Below are 26005 nucleotides of genomic sequence, written 5' to 3' on the forward strand. Positions count from 1 at the left end.
TAGGTGAATAGTTAGAGTCATTATTTTAGGTGAACGGTTAGAGTCATTATTTTAGGTGAATGGTTAGAGTCATTATTTTACGTGAATGGTTAGAGTCATTATTTTAGGTGAATGGTTAGAGTCATTATTTTAGGTGAATGGTTAGAGTCATTATTTTAGGTGAATGGTTAGAGTCATTATTTTAGGTGAATGGTTAGAGTCATTATTTTAGGTGAATGGTTAGAGTCATTATTTTAGGTGAATGGTTAGAGTCATATTTTTAGGTGAATGGTTAGAGTCATTATTTTACGTGAATGGTTAGAGTCATTATTTTACGTGAATGGTTAGAGTCATTATTTTACGTGAATGGTTAGAGTCATTATTTTAGGTGAATGGTTAGAGTCATTATTTTAGGTGAACGGTTTGAGTCATTATTTTAGGTGAACGGTTAGAGTCATTATTTTAGGTGAACGGTTAGAGTCATTATTTTAGGTGAACGGTTAGAGTCATTATTTTAGGCGAATGGTTAGAGTCATTATTTTAGGCGAATGGTTAGAGTCATTATTTTACGTGAATGGTTAGAGTCATTATTTTACGTGAATGGTTAGAGTCATTATTTTAGGTGAATGGTTAGAGTCATTATTTTAGGCGAATGGTTTGAGTCATTATTTTAGGTGAATGGTTAGAGTCATTATTTTAGGTGAATGGTTAGAGTCATTATTTTAGGCGAATGGTTTGAGTCATTATTTTAGGTGAATAGTTAGACTCATTATGTTAGGTGAATGGTTAGAGTCATATTTTTAGGTGAATGGTTAGAGTCATATTTTTAGGTGAATGGTTAGAGTCATTATTTTAGGTGAATGGTTAGAGTCATTATTTTAGGTGAATGGTTAGAGTCATTATTTTAGGTGAATGGTTAGAGTCATTATGTTAGGTGAATGGTTAGAGTCATATTTTTCGGTGAATGGTTAGAGTCATTATTTTAGGTGAACGGTTAGAGTCATTATTTTAGGTGAACGGTTAGAGTCATTATTTTACGTGAATGGTTAGAGTCATTATTTTAGGTGAATGGTTAGAGTCATTATTTTAGGTGAATGGTTAGAGTCATTATTTTAGGTGAATGGTTAGAGTCATACTTTTAGGTGAATGGTTAGAGTCATTATGTTAGGTGAATGGTTAGAGTCATTATTTTAGGTGAATGGTTAGAGTCATTATTTTAGGCGAACGGTTAGAGTCATTATTTTAGGTCATTATTTTCGGCGAATGGTTAGAGTCATTATTTTAGGTGAATGGTTAGAGTCATTATTTTAGGTGAATGGTTAGAGTCATTATTTTAGGCGAATGGTTAGAGTCATTATTTTAGGTGAATGGTTAGAGTCATTATTTTAGGTGAATGGTTAGAGTCATTATTTTAGGTGAATGGTTAGAGTCATATTTTTAGGTGAATGGTTAGAGTCATTATTTTAGGTGAATGGTTAGAGTCATTATTTTAGGTGAATGGTTAGAGTCATTATTTTAGGTGAATGGTTAGAGTCATATTTTTAGGTGAATGGTTAGAGTCATATTTTTAGGTGAATGGTTAGAGTCATATTTTTAGGTGAATGGTTAGAGTCATTATTTTAGGTGAATGGTTAGAGTCATTATTTTAGGTGAATGGTTAGAGTCATTATTTTAGGCGAATGGTTAGAGTCATTATTTTAGGCGAATGGTTAGAGTCATTATTTTAGGCGAATGGTTTGAGTCATATTTTTCGGTGAATGGTTAGAGTCATTATTTTAGGTGAATGGTTAGAGTCATTATTTTAGGTGAATGGTTAGAGTCATTATTTTAGGTGAATGGTTAGAGTCATTATTTTAGGTGAATGGTTAGAGTCATATTTTTCGGTGAATGGTTAGAGTCATTATTTTAGGTGAATGGTTAGAGTCATTATTTTAGGTGAATGGTTAGAGTCATTATTTTAGGCGAATGGTTAGAGTCATTATTTTAGGTGAATGGTTTGAGTCATTATTTTACGTGAATGGTTAGAGTCATTATTTTAGGTGAATGGTTAGAGTCATTATTTTAGGTGAATGGTTTGAGTCATTATTTTAGGTGAATGGTTTGAGTCATATTTTTCGGTGAATGGTTAGAGTCATTATTTTAGGTGAATAGTTAGAGTCATTATTTTAGGTGAATGGTTAGAGTCACCATTCACCTAACATAATGACTCTAACCATTCACCCAAAATAATGACTCTAACCATTCACCTAAAAATATGACTCTAACCATTCACCTAAAATAATGACTCTAACCATTCACCTAAAATAATGACTCTAACCATTCACCTAAAAATATGACTCTATAAATTAACGACTAATCTTTGTATAAAATGTTCTTTTTTTAAAGTGTTCAGGCTTTGAGAAATCGGTTTCAGAATTTCCAGGTCAAGCTTTGTAACTTTTTGGATTTTCACGAATGAACAGTTTTTTTCTAGAAGTAATGGCATAAGGGGCTCCCGATAATGCACCAAATATCACTGAATTAACTTCAAATAGCTTTGAAGTTATTAGGGTGAGTGATAAGGTTTTTCGTGTTGTCTCAGTTTTCATATTTTTTTACACTTCGTATCTGTCATATTGTATTAGTTTGCGAGGTTAAAAATTTAGATTGTTATCATAAATTTCCGTCGACTTTGAGAATGCTCCAACCTGAAAACTCTGTTTGAAAAAGCTCCAATTTAGCCATCAAGTGTTAAAATATCGCAAAACATTTGTTATTTTCAAAGACCAGCACTGGTTGCCGATGAGGGTAATTGAGAAACATGTGGAGCGGGCCGGAGCCAGAAGAAGGATTGATGAGGAGGGAAATGGGATGTTTTATACAAAATGTGGAATTGGATACACAAGATAAATTGAAATGAAATCATTTTTGAGTAAATATATAATTTTGAAACTGAACATTTCTACTCTAATATTCTAAAAACAGTTATATCTATAGCAAGCCATGCTTACATTTCCACCTTGTCTCACAAAACTGTTGCTTTGTGGATGTTGTTGAAGGACTCTTATCATGATAAGACCGCCGAGTGCACCTCACTTTTCACAATTTTTTTATTGAGAAATTTATGAAGCAGTGCGTCATTCATCTCATCCTTCAACAATTGTTGGAGCTTCTTCGTTTGGCTTTCTGTAAAGACTTTTTTCCTTTACTTAATTCTTAGCAAAAGTAAAATATTTGGCAGATCCCAGTCAATTAGGCGGAGTAGGCTTCTAGTGAGATAAACCTCTAATCCGTGTTCTATTTTTTAGTGATGTGAATATACTTTATAGTTTTGAATGACAAATTATACATTTATGAATGAGAAAACGAGTGTGGGAGACACAACTTTTTGAAATTTGTGTGACAAGAGAACAGATAGATGAATCGTTAGTTTTTTGCAAAAAAAAAATTTAGAACATTCTCGTTATTGAAAATTAATTCGAAAGTACAATTTAAAACAAGCTAATTCTCTTTAGAAATTCGAATTATTGAAATACATAATAGAGTTTTCACACAAAAAATTGTACGCGAAAGTTTTATTTTTCATGTCAAATTAACCAGCTTCTGGATAGTTTTCTGAAAATCCTAATTATATGATTTTGCTGAAAACTTGAAAACCTTTTGTTTACCTTTCTAATTTAAAAAATTGAACCATTAATGCAATCGTCAATACATCTTCACTTTTCATTATTTTCCTCCATCCCTCCAACTTTATGAAAAAATGTACATTCTTCCCGTTGCAAAATTTGGAAAAACTGAAATTGAATTATTTTTCCACAATGATGTTTTAATTATAATGTTATGAAATGAAGGGAGAAGAAAACTCTATTTATCTATGGGAGAAGAAAACTCTATTTATGGAATTTTTAAATTTTTGAATTTTTTTCTCAGATTCTGTATTCAAGAATACATCTTCCAATAGTTTTTTTCTAATTTAAAATTAGAAGGAGAATTTCCAACCGTGCACTTGCTCTTAAACTTGGTGTTAGCGTTTTCATCGTAGGCAGGCACGTGTGCAGGCGAACATGCCTGCTCTTTAGCGTGAACAATGTTTTGCAGATTGTAATGCATTTTCCGAAGGCGTGAGGCAGGTGTTGTTGACACTCGGGACCAGTAGAGGGGAGTCAGTCACCCTACCGAGTGACAAACAGCGTATTTCAGATACGCGCGGAGAGACACGGAGCAATGTTCGAGCGGCATTGGTGATAAGCCGTGCGGAGAGAATAACAGTACACAGTTTCAGACGAATTCCAATTTATTCAGAGGATATAAATACGAATTAAAGTGATTATCAGGATGGAAATGGTGAAGAAAGGTCCTGAATCACAGTGTCTGCGGATGGGTAGCCGCTGACTCGTCTGGAGAAAGTAGAACAGAATGAACGATTGGCCTAAAAGTAGGATAGAATTATTGTGTGGATTTACGGAGCTACGACGCTCCGGAGTAACGGGAGTTCTCGGAGGAGCGCGCTTGCATCGGGAAATACGCAAATGGCGGTAATTCAAAAGGGAATTATTATTAATAGATAATAAACGGAAAAGGACAACGGAGAGTGAATGTATTCGCGGATAATGAGTGGTGGCGAGTGGGTGAGCCTGACCGGTCATATATCTGCAAAGTTGGGATGCAGGGGAAGCGTTAGGCCCAAGTCACAACAGGTGTAAGCTTCATTGTAGACAAGCAGGCTCTTTGTGCCTATGATGAAAAATGATGAACTGCATAACAATAGCTAAACATATGTTGAAATTGTTTTTTTTGTTATTTCAAATGTTTCCCCGGAAATCTCGGAGAACTAAAATGTCAGAAAGTTGTTTGAATGTTTTTTATCACCCTTCTATCAAACCTCCAATTCTGCAAAATATCCCGTGACGCACAAAATCCCTTCCTTTTTCCGGGAATTTTTTGTTTTTTCTGTGTTTTTCTCGGCGCAGGTGATTGTTGTCTTACTAAAAAAATTTTAATGAAATTATTCAATAAAATTCAACATTTTTTCTATATAGAAACTCCTGATAAACTCAAGTGAAGGAATGTGACACCCAAAAAAATGTGTAAAATGTCGGTTATGTTTCAAACTATAAGCAAACTTTTTAGACGTAAGTCTACAGGTACTAACTTTCAATAAAATGCACCCATAGTTTTTCCATTGGTGTCATTGGTAAATAACAAATTTCCATCATACTCTGTCAAATTATCTAATCCCTGGTCCAAACCAACACCATAGATTTCCTAAATTTGGCTTCTGAACCCCTATTTTCCTTCTTTTTCTTTTCCTTATGACCGCCCGGATTAGTTTTGCGGCACTCGGGGACAAAGAAAATTGCCTAATCGTGTCTAAAATATGTGTCCTCAACCGATCTTTGGTTGCAAATTTTCTTCCTACTAGATTATGGTATTTCTTTTTGTTTTGTAATGACTTTTTATTTTTAAAAACTCCAAGAAACAAGATGCAACCATGCTTTGTTAATAAATGAAGCAGTTTGTACCGCCTTGGATGTAGTCTAGCTGAAAGACATTTTGGTGCTTTTTCAAAAGAGAAAATTACACTTTCTAATAAAATAAAAGTTTGTGAAACTGATCGGGAATTTATTTAAAAATGCTTTTTGCTCATTTTAAACCCTGAAGCTTTCCTTTTTTCCATCTTTTGTTGTGGTTTTATTTAAAGTTTTTTTCAAAATTTTATTTTAGTTTGTCGTGGTGAGACCTCACTAAAATACAAATAAAATATAACAAATTATTGCTAAAAATATTCTGTAAACGTAATAGATTTATTGAACTTTGGCATAAAGTCACGCAGTACGCTAATCGAAAAGTATAACTGTTTTCAATAACCACGCCCATTTTTTTAAAGATTTTTAAATTCTCCTCTTTTTTCTATTTCTTAAACCTTTCTATACTCACTAGAGTTTCGCTCCGCCCACTTTTAAAATTGTTTCTCAAATGGTCATTGGTAGTTTTCATCACTACCCATTTGTTTTGAATATTTTTTAAAAATTTCCAATATGTCCGGAGCAATTTATATTTGCTGTCGTGTATTTAACATTAAAATTGTTAAAATGGTTTCCATTTATTACAGCAAAATGAACTCCTCATTCCACCACTTCTCTGCAAATGCGACATTCGTTGGCCCACCACCAACATTTCATCAGATTCTGGCAATCGTTTTGATGTCAATTAAAATAATTCTGAATTCAATTGGCTTACTGCTCAATTGTCTGCTCCTTTGGCTTATAATTTCGAACTATCAAAAATTGCACAAAACCTTCAGTATTCTATTAACCTATACTCTTATTAATGATTGTCTCATCTCAGTCACACTTTTGCTGACAATTAAGAGGTCAGCTGGAAATGGGGTTCATGGTGTTTTGTTTCAGTGATGTTAATTAAAAATTTTGAAAAGTTGTGAGCGAAGTGGTCTATGGTTTGTCTTGAAATAAAATAAAACAGCCAACATCTCACGGGTATCGAGAACTCTTCCAAAAATCACTTTAGACGTCGGTCAAAATAATTCCTTTGCTTATGAACTGAAAAGAAACTATTTTTTTACTTGATAAAAACATCAGTAAACGAACTCGAATAATTCCAGAATAGTCCAATGTCACGAGACACTAGCAATGGTGTTCTTCGGTCCCTGCACATTTGTCTCCACATCATTCTGTCATGTCCTTGATGCAGTACACCTTCATGCTTTACAAAACTGGATTCTCTCTCAAATTTTGCTCATTGGATTTCGAACAGCAATGCTCTCATCGGCTCAGTCATTTATATCAATGAAAAGGACAATCACATTCTGTATGTTAGCCTGGCTTCCCGGATTGATTTCTTTGGTGAGTCGGGAAGTTTTAGGCTTATTAATCGAATGAGAATGTTTTAGGGTCTTCATGTTACATACCGATTTTCTCGTCCTAGGCTGTTGGAGTTGATTCATCGATGTTATTCTGAGGATTTTTCGTATAGTTACAGTGAGTTTAATTTTGAATGTTTGCAGAATATATCATATTTTCTCTATTATTATAGCACCCAACACATCTTTAAAGCTTAGTTATGCAGTCTTTAATTGTGTAGTCTTATCGGGTTCATCAAACCGACATACCACTAGAATCATATTACACAAATCGTATTCAAATTTGTTTTTTGAAAGAAGAAGTCTAATAAACTATTTTGGGCATTTTTTGACACATATGACACAAAATGACACTTATTTCCGAAAAATGTTGAAAACTTGGAATTAAAAGCGAAAAATTAAAAGCGATTTCTCAAATACGCCAGCTCTTAAACATATTTTCAGTCAGTGGCTACGAATCTTTCTACAACTCGCCAATACCCTTCACAATAGCAATGCTTCTACTTCCAAATATCCCTCATTACTTTCTTGCCTACTGTTTCCGTCATAAACAGAATAACGATTTAAAAAGAACAACAATGTCAATGACAACTCTTCGAATGCACAGTACTCTCCGGAAAGTGTCAACTATGAAAGCATTCCTCCCACTCTTCCTATTGGCAGATGTACTTATTTACTTCTTCTGTCAATTAGAACTGCTACCTCCACAGTTTATTGAATATTTTCTAGGTGGGTTCAATATCATTTTTAAACACAGTTTTCATGAACATAACCTGTTCTGGAGTAACAGACATTACCTTGGACTAGATTTAGTTGGACTCACAACGGGTCGGCTGCTATATTTTTTACTTTAAAACTTTAATTTTTAGGAATATAATCATGATTAACACTTTGCTACTTAAAACTTCTAATTGTTGATGTCTACTAATTGGAAAACTTTGCAAAATATCCGAAACGAAATATTGAGAAAGATCACTACACTACATTTTTGTCTTAATAAAGTATTTCAGGCACGATCTCCAGTTCCATAAATATATTGAATCCCGTAATAGCTATGTGTTGCTTTCGACCGTATCGGAAGATGTTCAAAGAATATTATCGATTGATTATATCGTAAGTTGTTTCAATTTCAAACTTGGAATACGTCCTTAACAAAAGAAAGGTTCTCCGTGAAAAATCCAAATTTTCGTCATTCACCAGCACCGATTTCACCAGCACCTTTACAATTCATTCTTTTCAGAAAACTATCAGCCCATCCAAAAGTCATGTTCTCTGAAGGAAGTTCCGACGAGGTTGTGAATTTGTGAAATATAATATTTTTATTGTATACTGCTCAAGTATCTACGGGTTCTCTTATTGTTGTATGTTATTTATTGTAAATAATTTTATTGGACAAGTGTTTTTTCTTAGAATTTCGTAAAACTTCTGAAAATTCAAAATTATTGTATCTTCAACAAAGATATGAATATAAACTTTATTATTTCATTCTTTTTGAGATAAATAAAAATTCAACAAGACAATACATTTATTTACAATCTGCTGTTTCCAGCCCAAACAAGCCATCCTGGCAGCTTCACCCAAGTTGGTACGAAATTAGCAGTGGTATTCCAACCGAGATGCTTAAGAATGAAGCTGACTGATCGGAGATTTGGTGGCCGTAGTCCGTCGATATCAACGAATCCGTATTCTTTTCCAAGATCCTCAGTGATCAGAATTCTGCCGGTTTTGTCCATTCTACGTGGATCTGATGCCAGAGAGACGACTGCTCTTCCCGGATACTCGACTGTTTCTCCGTTTGCAAAAACCTCGGCATTTTTGATTTCAGGACGTGGTTTTCCGTTTTCATCCTTGAACATTTTGTCGACAAGCTCGGTACGAACGGCTCCAGGCCAGATTGAGACAACGCAAACGTTCTTTTTCTGAAAAAAAGTGTAATTTAAAATTGCGCTTCAAAGGAGATGTCTAGACTCCGCCCGGCAATCTATCCCATGCTCACATTTCCCATGCACACATTTCCCATGCTGACACTTTCTCCCGTGCATACAAAATTCCCATGCTTACGCCCAGTAGTTCGAGTACTCCCATGCCTACAATTAATTTTTCTCCTTTTTTTCCGTTCCCATGCTGACATTCCCATACATACATTTTCTCCCGTGCATACAAAATTCCCATGCTTACATCCAGTAGTCGAACGTTCCCATGCCGACATTCCCATACATACATTTGTTCCCATACTTACAAAAATGTATTCCCATGCCGACATGGAACAGTTTTGTGCTCCAGAAGAGAACAAAGTCAATTTTTTTGCTCATTTTCATTGTATTAGGCTTACTTGACAGCTTTCAGTTACAACTGATCGCTTTTTTTTTAAAAATGCATTAGTTCTCGATTATGAACAAGGAATCGAAGAAAAATGGGGATGACTGCCTATAGAGTAAAATTTTTTTTGAAAATTTTTTTCTCTCTATTTTGTAGGATATAATTAATTCGGTGAATTCCACAACTTCAAATGTTCATATTGCTGTTTCCGTGCAGTTATGAGTTTCGCAGTGCCTTAGGAACATTCCATTTTTTGTTGCATTTTGTAGGAATTCGGAGCTATCTTATAATTTCTACAAATTAGAAAATCCATTTCGCATTATTTCATGTAACTTGAACCTATTGCTTCAAAAATAGCACAGAACGAATGTTGATTCTGTTTCTTTCATTAAAAAATGTGCTACTGTGCATTTTTTCCCACTTCTACGACTTTAAAGGTTCAAGTTACATGAAATAATGCGAAATGGATTTTCTAATTTGTAGAAATTATAAGATAGCTCCGATTTCCTACAAAATGCAACAAAAAATGGAATGTTCCTAAGACACTGCGAAACTCATAACTTCACGGAAACAGCAATATGAACATTTGAAGTTGTGGAATTCACCGAATTAATTATATCCTACAAAATAGAGAGAAAAAAATTTTTCAAAAAAAAATTTTACTCTATAGGCAGTCATCCCCATTTTTCTTCGATTCCTTGTTCATAATCGAGAACTAATGCATTTTGAAAAAAAAAGCGATCAGTTGTAACTGAAAGCTGTCAAGTAAGCCTATTACAATGAAAATGAGCAAAAAAATTGACTTTGTGCTCTTCTGGAGCACAAAACTGTTCCATGTCGGCATGGGAATACATTTTTGTAAGTATGGGAACAAATGTATGTATGGGAATGTCAGCATAGGAACGAAAAAAAATGGAAAAAATGAGGTGTATGCATAGGAGTACTTCGACTACTGGATGTAAGCATGGGAATTTTGTATGCACCGGAAAAAATGTATGTAAGAGAATGTCAGCATGGGAACGGAAAAAAGGGAAAAAATGAGTTGTAGGCATGGGAGTACTCGAACTACTGGGCGTAAGCATGGGAATATTTTGTATGCACGGGAGAAAATGTCAGCATGGGAAATGTGTGCATGGGAAATGTGTGCATGGGAAATGTGTGCATGGGAAATGTGAGCATGGGATAGATTGCCACTCCGCCCCTATTAAACATCAAATTTTTGGCATCCAACTACTTACTCTCAATTCGACAGCTGTATCCGCCGACATTCTGTCCAACGCTTGCTTTCCGACTCCGTATGCCACGTTGAAGAGATAACGAAGGCCACCTCCCGAGCTAACATTCACAATGAGTCCCTTGTTACGGGCAGTCATAAGACGGGCGGCGTAAACCGTGCAGAAATAGTGGTTTCTGAGTCCAACGTTGTTGATGGTGTCCCAAACGTATGGGTCAGTTTCGTAGAACGGTTTTCCCATATTTTCAGAGATCGCCTGAAATTTAGTTGAGTTAAGGGGTCTCGATGGGACTGTGGGGAAAGGACGAAGTCATTTTCAGACCTTTAAAATTTCTAGGCCGCCTGTGACGTCACCCCTCCTATTTTCCTAAAACCTACCGTAACCCCTTGATAAGCGTTATTGACGAGAATATCGAGCTGCCCTTGATGCTCTTTCTCCACAACTTCGAAGAAATTCTTGACCTCTTCCATATTCTGATGATCCACAAATCTCGCGATTCCCTTTCCACCGCGCTTTGTGATCTCATCGGCAGTTGCCTCAAGCCCTGAAAGCCCAACTTTGCTGTTCAGGCTTTCTTCTGGCTTACGTCCGGTGATGTAGACAGTGGCTCCAGCTTCGCCGAGTTGCAATGCAATACCGCGTCCTAGAATATTTGAATTTATAACAGTTTTTTATGATTTTCTACAACTTTTTTATACTATACTCCCAGTTATACCACTAAATAAATTGACTTGTTTGTTTTTAATCAAATATATCCATTTCGTGGGCGTTGTCTATTACATGCAGTCCCCCCCTCTCGGGTTTCGCAGCGAATTTTTTTTTAGAAAATAAGTTAAAAATATCGAAAAATAAAAACTTCGTGGGGAACAAAAGAGGGAATTATACTATAGTTTTCATAAAATTAATTAAATGTTCAAAAATTGTTTTTATTTACCAAAACTTCTAAGCTCAGCTTATTTAATGTGCGTGGCAAAACATAAGCTCCGCGTTCTAAGGATTTTCAGAGAACTAAAAAATAATTTAAATAAAGCCAAAATTTTGAAAAACATATGTAGTTAATTTCTATCTTTTTATATTTTTAGTTTCAAAAAATTAAAGAAAATTTCAACGGAGGAGTTTTCACCGAAAATCCTGGACAAATTAAAATTAAAAATCTCGGTACTTGTGTATTACATGCCCTCATTTTTAAATTAAATTAAATTTTCATTAATTTCTCCAATTAAATTAAACGTGATATACATTTTTCCTAATTAGGCTTAGCAAATGTTATTTCCTAAGCCTAAAAGTAAAAAATGTGGTTCACGTTTTTATTTTCCATAACTTAAAAATCTCTTTTAAAATGAGGGCATGTAATAATACACAAGTACCAAAATCTCTAACTAACCAATTCCACGAGACGCTCCAGTGACAATAGCTATTTGACCGGCGAGTGACATGTTTTCTGAAATACTGAAATTGTCTTTAATATACCTTTAATTCGTAAAAAAAACGCGTGAAATCAATAATTCCATGTGAAACAAGAAGTAAAACAAGAGAATAGGGAGTGTTTTCAATTTCACCTGCTCACTGAGCACGAGTTTCTAGATATTTCATCAAAATTTTCTGGAAAATTCTGCTTTCTTCTATCAAGAAAACATTTTGAACAACCAAAAAAAAGTCAACGATTAAAAGAAACCTTATCACATAAAAGAAAAGAAACTGCAGTGGACACAAAAAAAGAAAAACTGAGAAAAACATTTTTGGGAGAATAGGAGGGACGGCAGAAATGCGTAAACAAGAGTCTTCGTGTGAGCGTATAAAACAGCAAGAGATAGGCTATAATGTAGTCTACGTGTATTTGTAGTGAACGGCCGTGATGACAATTAATGTTGACCTTTTTGTGTCTCAAAAATGATGAAAATATTGGACTGTGTTACATCAAATATTATTAGAAATAGAATTAACAATTTCGAAAAAAAAAACTATTAATTATGCAATATTCTGCGATTTTTGTTTCAAAAACAATGTAGCGATCTCGAAGCGATCGATTTTTCTGAATTCATAAGAGAGTACTGTAGTTGATAACTTTTCGTTGTTGCGGGATTTTCTTCGATTTTTTCTAGCTTTTCTCCTATTTCTTCAAAATTAGGTGTAATATTTTCACATTTTTGGAAACTACAGTACTACTAAAGGCGCACACTTTTCTGCGTTTAAGAAAATCGATCGCTTTGAGACCGGGTAACGTATTTTTAGAGCGCAAATCGTAGTATTTCGCAGCGGGGTAAAAAACATTTTTGTTTTCAAAATTTTCAGTATTAGAATCGTCTGACAAAATATAATTAGACAATTTTTGAAAATTTCAAAATCTAATAGTAAGAAAACTCATGGATCATTCGATATTCATTTCGAAAACTTGAAAAATATAGTAGGGAAAATTGAGAAATTGAGAGAACAAATAATAAATAAATTCGCTTACGGGGGAAAAGGATTTTATACAAGAATTCAGATTTTTTGGTGGAAACTTTGAAAAAAATGAGAAAGAGAGCAATTCAAAGGAAAAACAAAAATATATGATTGCACACGGCATTTAATGTATTTGCTAGTGTTCCATATTTCCACCGGCACCAGCAGCAGCAGCAGTAGCTTCTTCTTCATCATCTTCGAGTTCTGGATGATGCTTCAGAGCAGCTCCCTCGTTATAATGAGCACGTCGTTTCTTCTCGAAATCGCGACGGTGAGCTGTAAGAGTCGTGTTTTAAATTATGGAAATTTTGTACGCTTCGATTTAAAAAAAATTGAAATGACAAATATCAAAATGTTCAGTGAATCTAGTTTTTTTTCTAGGAAACCCATCAAAATTGATTACATTCCTAAAATAAATAATTTTTTAAAAATTTTGAAAATAATATCATTAGTAAATGGAAGATTTTAGATTAAAAAAAAACTGAGCCAATTTTTATGATCAGTTTAGAGAAAAAAACGATTTTTTAAAATTTAAATTATGTTGAAAAATGATAATATTGAGATTTGACCTTTTTATATTTATAAAATCTAGATTTTTTCAAAGAATTCGATTATGTTTCCAAATTAAACATTTTTAAACTCAAAAATAAGATTTTTGAAAAAATTCAACAATTTTTCTAAATTTTTTGTTGACAAAATTTTTAAAAAAATTTCTAAGAAAAACCAATTTTTCAACTGTATTATATCATTAAACTGATTTTTCTGGAATTTTTCCTTTATAATTTTTTTAATCAGAAATAACTATTTTTTAAAAATCTTTGAAGACAAAAGCTGTCCAAATAAGTTTTTTTTTAATTTCACAAAATTTTTTGCTCGAAATTACTAGACAATTTCTTTAAATAATAAAAATCGGTTTTTAAAAGGATTTTTAATTTACAATTTTTAGAATATTTTTGTGAATTTCTTATAAATTTTGATTTTTAATATACTTTTTTTTAATATTTCAACTAAAATGTATTTTTCTTCAATTTTCAATTCCGTACCACGTTGTTCCTCTGTCAAATCAGCCTCGTCCTCGGAATCTTCAGCGGAAGAAAGTGATTTTCCACTCTGGAAAAATAAATGAAAAATAAATGAGAGAACACATAAAGAGCTCTAAAACCTCCGGATGAGCAAGTCCTTCGGCCACTTTTTCTGGGTCAATGGCATTTCCGAGTGATACTCGTCGTGGTCGAGTTGTTGGTACTCCAAGTACTCCTTCATCACATTCACTTTCACCATCTGAATGATGATATGGGGTCTTTGGTTCATCAATCTGCAAAATTCAAAGTTTTTGAAAATGGCAAAATAAAATTTAATAGCAATCTGAATATGTTGAAACAATTTAAAGTCAAATAATTAAAACAAACGTTCATGGGAAAAATACGTTAAAAGCTAATAATTCTAGAAAAAAAATCAAAATGATTGACTGTCGGAAAATCCTTTCATAATTTTTCATTGTAACTTTCTAAAAACTCTTGAATTTTTAATAACTTTTTATTTCGCTTATTCTATAATTACTTTTTAGTGTGAATTCGCATTTGAATTAACTTTTTTTTGGGAAAAAAGCTGTAATAAAATTAACTATATTTTCAACAAAAAAAAATTAGACGTTTTTTAAATCATATATTTTCGATAATTTTCAGTTTTGAGGTGTTTTTTAACAATATTTGTTCATTATTATTCAAAGTCCTTTTCAATGAAAAAAGTTCGGTTTTTTGTTTAAAAAACTAATAAAAAGGTAGTTTTCTGAAGGAAATTTTGTTTAGATGTAAAAAAACAAAGTTATTTTTCCCAATTTCATTTTTTTTGTTTCAATTTTTTAGTTGAAAAACTTTTCGAGGACGTTTTTTTCCCAAAAAATTCCCATATTTCATCCAAATTGTTTTTTTAAGGGTCCCTCTTGAGGAAGAAGGAAATATTTTTTGCAGCCACAAAAGAAAGCACATGCTAAAAAAAATAACCTTCATGCTTCCATAATCCTTGTCAGTTGGATGATAAGTGGCAAGAATATTCATTTCATCAAAATGTGCACGACCATCTTTGCCCTCAAGCGATGAGTCTTGTTTCATCTTAAGAATACTCTTCTTTGGCTTTCTTTTCAGAAACTCGGCTGGATCATCAAGACAAATCTTTCCATCGGCTGTCAGTTTGACGTCGTCTGCAGAAGCGGAGGGTGATGCCATTTTCTGAAAATAGATGGAGAATTTATTTTTTAACTAGGTTCGAAAAAGTGAATAGGTAAAAAAAGCAAAGCAAAAAGAAATCGTTTTGAAACGTTAGTTATCAAATTACTATTTAGAGGTACTTGTCATAAAAAGTTTTTAAAGTTTCTCAAAAACTTAAGAATGTTTTTTTCAAATATTTTCGAAATCAAACATAAAATGTTTTTTTGCTAATTTATCTTTGTAGATTATTTTTTCCTCATCACTTAAACTATTGGATAATCTAAAATACATCAATAATTCTTTTCCATATATATTCCCGTAAACACGACTGAAATAGCTAGAGACACAGCGTGGTGAAAAAGTAAAAGCATGCGAGCTGTAATCTAAAAGGAAATTAATTAGAAACGAAAAAACTGGCTACTCGCCTTTTTTGCGCGGAACAAAGATGTGATTGTTGCAGAGAAAAGAGTCAAGAGAAGCTAGTAGATCCTACATGATTAATGACTTTGCATACTTTTCGTCTTTTTTTTTAGCATTGAGCTCTCGAATATTTGCGAAAGAAACCTTTTTTTCACTAAATGATCAGAACTTCGAATGATTGAATCACCAAATTATGTATTTTCATATATTTTATATTCCCTCAGTGATCAGTAGTTGGTGATCAACAACGTAATTATCTTTTTGGTCAGCTTTTGATATATTATCCGGTTGGTTAAAAACCGAAAGATGATGTCGAAAATAGAAAAAAATAATTTGAAAAATGTTGAATGTGGCATGAAAAAGAGAAATCGAAGCCCTACCATATATATTTTTAAAAAAATATTTTTCTCTCGGTCAAAATTAAAAAATCAGGTCAAAATGTTCTAAATCTGCAAAAAAGTAAGTCTAGGTCTTAGAGAAAATAATAATTTCTAGTGCCTGGTTCGTCGAAATATTACACCATTTTAATGATTTTTTGAACTAAAGTTCTTAAAAATTAATTTTATTCATCAAAAAAATATTTGAAAGTTATGTAAATGATTACTTTTATAAATTTCTAAAGCACGTACTAGTACATTTCTGAAGAAAAAAAAAAGAAATAAGGGTGCGAAGAACTGACACTTCAGAAAAATTGAGTCCAAGAAAGGACATCAATAAGTTTAATATTTAAACTAATTTTTAAATATAAAGTAACAATTATAGTGAGTGGGTGGGTTGGGAGCAATTATTTATCAAAACTTTCAAGCTCAGCAAAATATATTGAGTAATTTCAGATAATTGCAGCCTAGAACTAGCAATTTCAGTTTGAGATTTCAAAAACATCAAAATCAAATTTGAAATGAAATGGCACGACGGCAAGAAAATTCCAAAAAGAGACTCCGCCCATATATTGGCTACCAAAGTGTTTTTAATCTAATTTTTCGTATTTTCAGTCATATTCTAACTAATAATATGACTATTTAGAGCCTCGAAAGTGGTAGGTCACCTTAAAGAAAACATTCTTCACGCACAAATGTTTTTTTGACAAATGGAAGAATAGAATGAGTGAAAACAAGTTGGAAGAAGAGTAACGAGTCCAAAAAACTCTTGGGTGGCCGCATTTTATTCTCCGTCTAAGGCGGCTAGAGCCAACGAAGAGCCAATAATGCAATTGGCGCCTCTCCTCAGCCTGTGGGGCTCTCTGAGAGAGCGTTCAAGCGAAAAAAGAAGCAAGGCCATAGGGGGAAGAACATTTTTCGTCGAAGCCAGCAGGCAGCTGAAAAAAATTGACAAAACGAGAGAAAGCTCAGAAGAATCTGATAGAGATCCCCCACACACTCCGGAAGGGTCAACTGACTTGTGAGTGACATCACAAGGGGAGACGCCAGCCAAGAGTATTGACACAGTCAGGACTGTACGTAAACTTGTTTGGTTTGCCGCCTGTCCTCTTTCTCTCTCTCTTTTTTTCGGAAAACCGAACAAAAAGCAATCATAATAATAATCATGTTCTTTGATCTCTGATTATTTATCCATAGCAGAAGCCGTTGCTTACTTCAAGTAGTTGTAGAAGAAGATGAAGAAGAAGAAGACGTGATGATAATAACATGTACGGGAGGAGAAGAGCCTTCGAAAATGAAAAATGTAGACGGAGGGTGCGGAGGAGACCTAGAGAATGTTTTCGTCACCTTTCAGTTTTCACGGAGAGGGGTAATGTGGGGAAGCAACGATGTTATTTGCAACGTGGCCAAATTTTGCGGTTGAGCTTTCATTTTACGGTCACTTATAGACAAACATTTCAACTATTTTATGCAGAAGGTAAAGTTTGGCAGAAAAAAAACACAGATTTTCCGACAAAAAACCGGAAATTAGTTGGAAATCCTAGATAAGCTGCCTCAAATTTGAAATTCCGCACTTTTTTAAAAATAAATATCTGAACAGAAACTATTGTTGAACTGATTTTCATTCGTTTTGAAAATTGAGTTTCTAAAAACCGAAAATGCTGTGGAAATCGTGGAGATACACGTTTCAATACCAAAAAACGACCACCTTCAACGGATAAATCCGAAAATTGTATAAGGAATAACTAGAAAATGCTGCGAGAATGTTCTTTGAAATGGGCTTCACGAAAAGAAAAAGAACATCGAATTAGTGTGTATCTCTGTGTCTGTGTGTTCACTCAATCAATTTCACTCGGTCTACATTCGACATAGTCTCGCAAAAACACAATCCCCCGACATCACAAAAGGTTTCCACTGCGCGTGTTTCACTGAAAATATGATTTCACACAGATGTGAATTTCACGAGGCTGATTTACGGTATTCGGTCTCGAGTCGAGTGATGCGAAAAAGATATTGCTCCTTTGAAAAGTACAGTAGTTTTGCAATTTCTTTCAATTTTTCTTGTTTTGCTTTAAAAATCAAAATGAGATTTGTGCAGTAAACTGTAGAAAAAAAATTTTGATTTTAAATTAAAAAAAAAACAAAACAGCGAGGAGGACAAATTACTTTTAAAGGCGCACACTTTTATTTTGCTTTTTTGCGATTAAAAAATGCATCATAAATCGCAAAATGTATCATTTGAACAAAATAATGTATAACTGTGGGGTGCCGAAAATTGAGGCAGCTGATTCCGGAAATAGAGATCTGCGCCATTCGGTCAGAAGACGAAATAACACACAAAATAAATTGGACAGACTATTTTTAGTGCCATGGTAATTTTGAACAAAACATCGAGAATTTTTCTGAATATTACTGGGCAATTTAGAGAAAACTTGACCGCTGAAGGAAACAATTAAACATTTTGTTTTTTAAGTGTTTTCTTAAAATAAAATGCTGAAACAGTTATTTTATTCAATATTCAAAATTCACAAAGGCCTTCCAAAACTGACGGTTTTCCCCAATTTCCAAGTTCTTTAGAAATTGTGAAAGATTTTTGTCGGTTATTTTGAAGCAAAATCCGGAAAATCGCGAAAAGATTCTAATGATTAATGCTTAATCCTTTTGAAGGAAGAAAAATATTATCAAAATATATAAACTGGCATGTGAAACGTGGCTTATTTTTTATTTTGTTTTTTATTTAAGCTCCTCCCATTCCTGACCTTTCGTTGAAATTTTCATTTATTAGTTTATTAAAAAATGGGAGGAGCTTAAATAAAAAACAAAATAAAAAATAACCCACGTTTCACATGACAGTTTATATATTTTGATAATAACAAAATATTATTTTTCATTTTGATTCAGGAAATTTTCAGGAGAATGGGAGGAAAGTTGGAGCTAATAAATCGAAAATTTTGTTGTTTTTATCAGAGCAGAGACAAGAAATTGTTAGAATGCGGCGACCCGAAAGAAAAAAGAAAGAAAAATAGAATAAAAAACTGAGGAGCAACAAGTGAACAATGTGAGAGAACAAACTAGCCGCAGAGGGTGCAGACATGCATACAAGTGTACGAAGAGAACGGAGACTCTGCGTGACACACAACTCTGGCACTGGAATAATTTTTTGGGGCTGAAAACAAAAAATTCTAAAATAAACAAACAAATCTGAAAATTTGTCTACTTTTGGTACCGTACTCCATTTAAAGGGACATTCTACTATAGTATGCGTGGGTCTCGCAGAGATACAATATTTAATCCCTATTTTCGTAGATGCGCCTTTCAAGTTACTGTACTCGAGATTGTTTAATAAAATTCCTTAAATTATCGACTTCAAACCAATTTCAGATTTCAGCACTTCCTGATCGCCTGAGAACATTGAAAAACCAAAAATCTGATCAAATTTCAAGTAAAATGAAGAAAAAGGGTGATTTTGCTAGATTTTCACCTGCATGGTGTGGAACTACGAGTTTTTTCTGTAGAAAACTGATGAGAAATTGCAAGATATGTGATTTCGTGAATGTTTCGCTAAAACTCTTAAATTTCCGCTATTTTACAGACACTAGCGCTTGGTAATTATGCCGACTTCATGAATTGTTCGAAAAATCACAAAAAAAAATCGAAAATTTTATTTTAAATCGCCTAGACGACTACACTCACACGAAAATAGAATAATGGGCTACACAGTAAAATGAAATTCATAAAATACGAAAAAGAAAAAAAAAACAAAGCTCGAAAAGTTCAATGTTAAAGTTTAAAAAAACCAAATCTGGTTCCGAGAAAATGAAGGAGAACGCGAAAACAAGAAAAGAATAATAAGAAAACTAATTTCAATGGAAGAAAACGGAACGAAAAGGGGGAATAAAATGAAAAAAGGAGTGTATAGAATTTATCACATTGGAATTTTAGCTGAGAATGTTTCGACAGATAGTTGAGGAGCGTGGGGAAGGGGAACCAGGTAATTTGAAAGAAAATGGAAAAAAAAATGGTGAAAATGAGCAGAAAAAGGATAGTATGAAGAGGGTTGTAGCAGCTTCAAGAAGAGCATATATACGCAACTATACATATTGTGCAGAGGTTTCTGAAAATTATAAATTTTTTAAAAATAAAAAATTGGAAACAAATCTACCTCATAAACCAACATCCGCCGGTGTCCAGTCTCTGACATTGAGTGGCTCGTCGAGCCCAAGCAAAGTGCCAACGAAGGAAGGATTCAACTCGTTACCGTAACGAGTTTTCAGTTGATCCGGGCAGGATCCTTTCATGAGCTTATGCATTCCCATTTGGGAGATCGCGTGATAATGAACAAAAGCGGCGAGCACGACAAATGTGTGAAAGAGTTGATGCGATTGGAACTGAAAAAATAAACGTTATTAGTTTTTTTTTGAGTAAAAAAGATTGTTTAGCTTTTATTTTTTGAGTCTTTTTCGTATTTTCGTAAATTTTCTTTTGCAAAATGTGGTTTAAAATCTTTAAAGTTATGTTGTCTGGTTTTCCGGAAAACCGAGAATTGAAAATATATATTTTTATATTTTTCTCCAATTGCTAGTTTTTTTGAAACCACATACCCAAATATCGCACTTTCCAGGGAAACATCTCTCAGGTACACGTGTCGCATAGAGTGTTGCACCACCAATATACATGGCTCCCATCATAATCATCAAATGAACTTGTGACTCCTCAACCATATAATGAACACCGTCAACTACAAGTAAATGAAATGCTGGGACCACAGCCGATAGGCCCATTGCTATGAAAACTGCTGCTCGTACAGGCCGGAATTTGGGCTCCGCGAATTTATCCCAAAGCGAGACGACCATTGCAGCGATTCCAAGTATAATAATCATTCCGTTGTATATTATCATTGGTTGAGGTCTACAGTAGAATGCAAAATAGATCCACGGAACAAATGATCCAACGATGAGTAAGGAAATCCCAGTGTAATCGAGTTTACTGAACAGTTTAGCCATTTCAATAGAATGGCATGCAACCGTATGAAAAAGGAATGACATTCCAAGACATATCACTGCACCGAGGAAAAACGCCGAGTAGATCAATTTCTCCACCCATTGCATTTGATCATGGGGACGAGTCAGAAACCATATTCCGATACCGAAGAACGCAACACATCCATACATATGAGTCCAAATGTTTCCTGTTTCAGTGTGCAATGCAAAAATACTCTTGAAGCAGCTACTGAACGATGGAAGTGGAGGACGATGTCCTGTACGGAGGTATTCGTTATCTTGAAGCCATTCGGGTAGAGTTTCGAAATTTGTTGCCTTCCAGCGGGCTTCCCAGAACTGAAAATAATTTTGTAATATTTTTTTTTTAACTTTAATCGTTTTTTTTAACCAAAAAATTATTCTTTAAGATTTCTCATAATTTCAAGTAATTGTCTTGCAAAAAATATGTAGAAACTTATCAAAAATGTATATTTTTGAAAATTTTCTTATCAATAGCTCACATGTGTGCAAAATTTTTTGGCTCCTAGTACAAAGAAAATTTTGAATGTAATCAGAAAACTTTTAATAGAAAGAAAAACCAAATCAAACATTTTCGGAGATTCGTGAATTTTCAAAACTTATTAGAAATGTTTTTCTCTACATAATTTGTTTAAAGCAAAATTGCCGCCAATTAACATTTATCGCTGCATTTTTTGCTTTTTTTTGTTGCAATTTTGCAATTATCTCACTGGAGTTTTCCCTCACCCTCTTGATAACAGCTCTTGGTCCTTCTCCAGTTTCGCTAGGAATAATAACTTCTTCTTCATTAATCTCAACTTCAAGCTCATCATCATCATCACTATGATCCAAATGAATCTCCGCATCATGTCCAGCAGTAACAAATCTCAAATGTTTTCCATCTTCGTGTCCCCGACGTTGTGGATGTAATTTGTATTTGACAATTCGTCGACGATGCTGATTTCCACCTTCTTCATGATTATCATGAATAACTGCAACTGTCATCTTTTCTCCTTTTGCATTCGGCATACTCCATGCTCGACGATGTCCTTTTTTGAATGGTAATGCGGCTGCTTTAGACGTTGATGGGACATCTCCATTGTCAATTTCGATTCCTATAGAAATCATTTAGTAATAGTGTAGTTTAGTGAAAGGAGGGAAGTATTTTTGAAAAAAACGAATGAGAACACTTCCTGTCACCTAAAATTAATTTGAGGTGACGGTCAACAAGTTTTTTTTTGGTTGGAAATTTAACTTTTAATTCACTAATTTATTAAACGAGAGATCGGTGTAAATGATGCGATTTTTGGTTTATTTCGTTACACTGTAAACAAATAGTAAAAAAAAATTTTTTTTTGAAAATGTTCTCATAAATTGCGCAAAACTCTTATTTTTTGTTTGGTTTTGCTTTAATATCAAAAGCTCAAAAGAAATATTTTGTTTTGTTTTTATTGAACATTTTTAAAAATCGATTTTTTTACATTTAAAAGCCTTTTTTTCTTGAACTCTAACCTTTATGGGAATTAAATTGGATAAATCGATAATTTTTGAAAAAATTGGTTTAGATTTTTATTTGGAACATCATAAATAATGTAAATGTGTGAATTTTTTAATTAGAAACATTTCTTCAAAAATTCCATTTTTATGGACGAATTTTAATACTTCTCAAGAAGAATTTGTGGGAATGAACTATGAAATGAATATCAAAAATCGGTTCAAATACAAAAAGCATGTTATGCGAAATATTAAAGTATTTTTCGCACTTTAAAAAAAAATCATTTTTTTCAATAACCTTACCTTCAAGCAAAGTTGGAAGCCTATTCTGCCTTGTCACATACATTGATTCGTCTCTTTGCTGACTTGCAGGCTGTTCAACAACCTTACTATGACGAACAATAATCTCAAATCGTTGACCATCTGATGGCTGACTATTCGGACTGAAACAATGTTTTTTTGGAAGAAAAAAAAATCTGATGATTATTTACAATTGAACATCGACTTGATCAACAATCACATTCTGATTCTCTTGTGTATCAGCCAACTGCAGCGGTCCGTCAGTGATAATATTTTCTGCCTCTCGGAGCACATCCTGCAATGCACTTTTCAATTTTTCAAAATTTGATTTCTGATCACCGTAAAAATAACATTTGTCATATGAGGGCAAGCAGTGATAAATATGAAAACACGAAGTGGCTGGCTGGAGCTTGAAGAATGATATTCTAGCTTTTTTAATATTAAATAAGAATTAGCGGTAACTGACCACTAAAAAAATAGGAAAAGGTTTCAGAAAAATTCTCACTATTTGTTTTTATTGGTTTGCAGGAAATTCAAAAATAATGCCGTTAATTTTTTTTTGTATATCTGAAAAAACCTAAACTTCAGAAACTTTAAAATTTTTATACAGCTACAGCTTTAAATACCGAGAAAAAATTTCAATTTTTTTTTGAAAATAGAAGATCTGAAATAGTGGAAAATTACCATTTCTTTGAAAACACTTTTTCTTCAAAAAAACATCTCCAAACAGTGAGAATTTCTTAAAACTTCTAGCTCCAGCCACCACTCACCGACAACAAAAATCAATAATCATATGCTAATCTCTTTCAACCCAACAAAAAACGTACAGTAACACTCCGCAATGGGCTTTGTAGATTACTGCTATTCCGATTTTCCATAATTAATTCATCATTGTCCAACACCATCACCATATCTCTCTGAAATGTAATAAATTAAAACTAAAAACTGTGTTTTTTTTCTTTTTTCATAGAATAGATCACGTGAAATAGATTACCTCGTCAAACGAATTTCGAACGCTTTTTTGCAAAAGTTTTTGCGATTCCGCCGGTGTTGCCGATTCCACGTCATCTTCCTCCATTTTGTTAAAGCTGAATTTTAGTTTTTAAAATTTTTTTCAACCGAGAATATAAGAAATTCCAGAAAAAAATCAAATAAAATCGGAACTGTGAGAGAATAAAGCGGATATTGATTAAAAAGCTTTTGCTCACACATACAAACCAAAAGCGCAAAGTTTTCTCCGTTTTCTCAAGAAAGCTTATGAGACAAGAGGGCGACTCGTGCTGCTGGAATGTGTGTTGGTGCGGGGAAGCGCATTTGCTGACCGGAGACTCAGAAGAGGTCAAAGTACTCCTGCATGAATTGGATCCAATGTAGTGAAATTATGACTTCCTTGTTTAAAATATGAGTTTCTGAAAAATTTGTTGAGTATTTTCAACGAGCTTTCAAGTTAAAACAGATTTTTTGTGTTTCCCGATGTAAAGCTCCAAGACGTGTTCGAAGAAATGGCGGAAAAATCGGCGGAAAAAAATTTGGGAAGTTACGCGAATTTTCCATGAAAAAAAGATTCGAAGGCAATTTTTCATATAATTTTTAAATAGTTTTCAATTTAAGTTATCGAAAATTGAGGATTTTAATGTTTTAAATGAAGAAAACACCTGAAAAACCACAAAACTTCGCTAAAAATTAACAAAAGATAAACGAAAAAGACACAATTGATATTCGTGATGAGACCCAAAGTGGAAGTGGTATGTGCCTTTAACAACTCGTTACGGTATTTTGCTTCTAAACTTTTTTTTGAGTTCTTTTACAAAAAGGTTTTCGTAGATTTCTAGTTTTCAGCACTGATCAAACTCATTCTAATTTTTTAATGCTTCGAAATATGCAAAAAAAAACTCCAATTATTTACAAGAAGCAACGGAAACAGCTAAACTTTAGAGCCCGTGCCGAGACCCGTCCTGGAAATGACATGCGCCTTTAAAACTACACTACGGTAATTTGGATCAATATTTACTTTCTCAAAAATTAATGTTTTCTTATTATTTTGGCAGTCACCAATATTCTTTAAAAAAAGCGAATTTATTTATGAAAAATGTTGAAAAAATAATACAAATATACAAAATATCTTTAAAATGCAGGAAAATTCAATTAAAGCTCGATATATAAACAATTATTAAAATATAAATATTTATATTCAAATTTTATTTCGACTTCTTATGTTTCTCTTCGACTTCATTATCATCCGAAGAGCTCTCAGATCTATCGTCTCCAACTTCCGATTCTTCGGTGTCTTCACCACTCATTCCAGGAAGATGCTTATCCATTTGCAAAAGGAGTTCGAACGAAAATTCCACAAATCGCTCCATAGTTTGCTTATCTGAAACTCAACATTTTAACAATAATCATTATTACGGTATGATACCAGTGTCAGTTGTATTGAAAAGTTCGACTTCAGTAATTTGCCTAGCTCCCAAGATTTTCATTCGTTTCAGCAAAGTTCTGGCGACTTTATTGAACCCAGCTGGCCCATCATCACTGCTTCCGAAGCCAACAATTGAAAATCTGATTTTCTCGAAATTCGCCTTCTTTCTAAGCTTCGAGTCCGCTGCGAGATCCTCAAGCCATTCCAAAAACCATTCTGTCGAGGGTGTCGGCTGACCACCAGCCGTAGTTTCAGAGATAAAAATACAAAATCCCTTGAAGGCCATTAACTCCTTCACATCCAAAGAGTCTGACCACCAAATCATCGGTTTTCGGACCATTTCATCACAAAGCTTGTCGTGAATCACCTTGGCCCACGGAGCTGCGAGCCCGTCTTCTTTTCCTAGAACTATTACGACGGCTTCTGATTCGGCAAGTTCCTCGGCAAGTCGTTCTTCTTCTTTTTTCTGAAAGAAATTGGAAGTCGTGGCGAGACCAGATTTTTGTTGATTTTGTTTTCCACTATTACCAACCTTTGAATAACGTTCATAATATGCATGGCACTTGCGATAGAGCAGATAGACAAATCCCGGCATCAGAACTCCCAAAGCGGCAGTTATGTATAGCAGAATCTCGTCCTTTCCTTCCAAATAATCCTCGAGCCACGACTGCGGCTCCTTGCCACGTGGACCTCCTTCAGGTCGCAGTGGTGGAACTTGGTAGGCACACATTTGGATATTTTACTGAAATTCGAGCAATTCTCAAATAAGATAATAATAAAAAGATTCAAAACGTAGACACCGATTTAGTTTTGAGAGAAGTGTCTGCGCCTTTAATATAGCCATTTTCTTCATTAAAAACGTACCAAAATTACACCACAACACATCATGCAAGGAGCACCACACAGCAGGCATCTAAGTAAAAAAAATTGGAAAAAAAATCAAACTGGCTAAGAAAA

At 33.8% G+C, this 26005-nt stretch overlaps 5 protein-coding genes across 6 annotated transcripts; 1 reads left to right on the forward strand and 4 right to left on the reverse strand.

Annotated features, from left to right (window-relative positions):
- Nucleotides 1–6074: 6074 nt before the first annotated feature.
- Nucleotides 6075–8313, forward strand: Y32H12A.1 (G_PROTEIN_RECEP_F1_2 domain-containing protein; the record flags this gene model as incomplete). Of its 2 annotated transcripts, NM_065744.5 has the most annotated exons (6): nucleotides 6075–6331; nucleotides 6581–6821; nucleotides 6869–6956; nucleotides 7283–7567; nucleotides 7849–7951; nucleotides 8079–8313. In NM_065744.5, the coding sequence occupies 6 exons, from the start codon at nucleotides 6075–6077 to the stop codon at nucleotides 8143–8145; spliced, it is 1041 nt and encodes a 346-aa protein (NP_498145.3). The 2 variants fall into 2 exon arrangements, with proteins under 2 accessions (NP_498145.3, NP_001391134.1); NM_001404144.1 differs by lacking the exon at nucleotides 6075–6331 and having other exon boundaries at nucleotides 6609–6821; nucleotides 8079–8145.
- Nucleotides 8300–11833, reverse strand: dhs-9 (Dehydrogenase/reductase SDR family member 1). The gene is made up of 4 exons (NM_065745.6): nucleotides 11777–11833; nucleotides 10770–11035; nucleotides 10396–10647; nucleotides 8300–8757 (listed from the first exon to the last, which is right to left on the reverse strand). The coding sequence occupies exons 1-4, from the start codon at nucleotides 11826–11828 to the stop codon at nucleotides 8368–8370; spliced, it is 960 nt and encodes a 319-aa protein (NP_498146.1). The 5' UTR covers nucleotides 11829–11833; the 3' UTR covers nucleotides 8300–8367.
- A 920-nt stretch (nucleotides 11834–12753) lies between these two features.
- On the reverse strand, nucleotides 12754–15064 carry szy-2 (Protein phosphatase inhibitor 2). Its single transcript, NM_065746.6, has 4 exons — nucleotides 14838–15064; nucleotides 13997–14149; nucleotides 13878–13944; nucleotides 12754–13110 (listed from the first exon to the last, which is right to left on the reverse strand). The coding sequence occupies exons 1-4, from the start codon at nucleotides 15057–15059 to the stop codon at nucleotides 12971–12973; spliced, it is 582 nt and encodes a 193-aa protein (NP_498147.1). The 5' UTR covers nucleotides 15060–15064; the 3' UTR covers nucleotides 12754–12970.
- A 4422-nt stretch (nucleotides 15065–19486) lies between these two features.
- Nucleotides 19487–23717, reverse strand: paqr-2 (Adiponectin receptor protein). Its single transcript, NM_065747.8, has 8 exons — nucleotides 23624–23717; nucleotides 23457–23546; nucleotides 22821–22924; nucleotides 22633–22772; nucleotides 21583–21950; nucleotides 20440–21174; nucleotides 20001–20226; nucleotides 19487–19952 (listed from the first exon to the last, which is right to left on the reverse strand). The coding sequence occupies exons 1-7, from the start codon at nucleotides 23705–23707 to the stop codon at nucleotides 20002–20004; spliced, it is 1746 nt and encodes a 581-aa protein (NP_498148.2). The 5' UTR covers nucleotides 23708–23717; the 3' UTR covers nucleotides 19487–19952; nucleotide 20001.
- Nucleotides 23718–24689: 972 nt separating this feature from the next.
- Nucleotides 24690–25961, reverse strand: Y32H12A.6 (Flavodoxin-like domain-containing protein). The gene is made up of 4 exons (NM_065748.6): nucleotides 25913–25961; nucleotides 25581–25790; nucleotides 25049–25514; nucleotides 24690–25003 (listed from the first exon to the last, which is right to left on the reverse strand). Exons 2-4 carry the CDS (start codon nucleotides 25776–25778, stop codon nucleotides 24828–24830), a joined length of 840 nt encoding a protein of 279 aa, NP_498149.1. The 5' UTR covers nucleotides 25779–25790; nucleotides 25913–25961; the 3' UTR covers nucleotides 24690–24827.
- Nucleotides 25962–26005: the final 44 nt, after the last annotated feature.

Source organism: Caenorhabditis elegans, chromosome III (genome assembly GCF_000002985.6).
Source record: "Caenorhabditis elegans chromosome III".
In the NCBI taxonomy this organism is placed as follows: Eukaryota; Metazoa; Nematoda; class Chromadorea; order Rhabditida; family Rhabditidae; genus Caenorhabditis; species Caenorhabditis elegans.

Coding starts and splice junctions, on each gene's coding strand:
- dhs-9 (NM_065745.6), bottom strand. CDS start 11,828: ATGTCACTCGCCGGTCAAATAGCTATTGTCACTGGAGCGTCTCGTGGA. Junction 11,036..11,776: donor TGGAGCGTCTCGTGGAATTG/GTTAGTTAGAGA, acceptor CAAATATTCTAG/GACGCGGTATTGCATTGCAA. Junction 8,758..10,395: donor ATACAGCTGTCGAATTGAGA/GTAAGTAGTTGG, acceptor ACTTTTTTTCAG/AAAAAGAACGTTTGCGTTGT.
- szy-2 (NM_065746.6), bottom strand. CDS start 15,059: ATGGCATCACCCTCCGCTTCTGCAGACGACGTCAAACTGACAGCCGAT. Junction 14,150..14,837: donor AGGATTATGGAAGCATGAAG/GTTATTTTTTTT, acceptor TGAATTTTGCAG/ATTGATGAACCAAAGACCCC. Junction 13,945..13,996: donor AAGGACTTGCTCATCCGGAG/GTTTTAGAGCTC, acceptor TTATTTTTCCAG/AGTGGAAAATCACTTTCTTC.
- paqr-2 (NM_065747.8), bottom strand. CDS start 23,707: ATGGAGGAAGATGACGTGGAATCGGCAACACCGGCGGAATCGCAAAAA. Junction 23,547..23,623: donor TTCGAAATTCGTTTGACGAG/GTAATCTATTTC, acceptor ATTACATTTCAG/AGAGATATGGTGATGGTGTT. Junction 20,227..20,439: donor CTGGAAAGTGCGATATTTGG/GTATGTGGTTTC, acceptor TTATTTTTTCAG/TTCCAATCGCATCAACTCTT.
- Y32H12A.6 (NM_065748.6), bottom strand. CDS start 25,778: ATGTGTGCCTACCAAGTTCCACCACTGCGACCTGAAGGAGGTCCACGT. Junction 25,515..25,580: donor ATTATGAACGTTATTCAAAG/GTTGGTAATAGT, acceptor AATTTCTTTCAG/AAAAAAGAAGAAGAACGACT. Junction 25,004..25,048: donor TTTCAATACAACTGACACTG/GTATCATACCGT, acceptor GTTGAGTTTCAG/ATAAGCAAACTATGGAGCGA.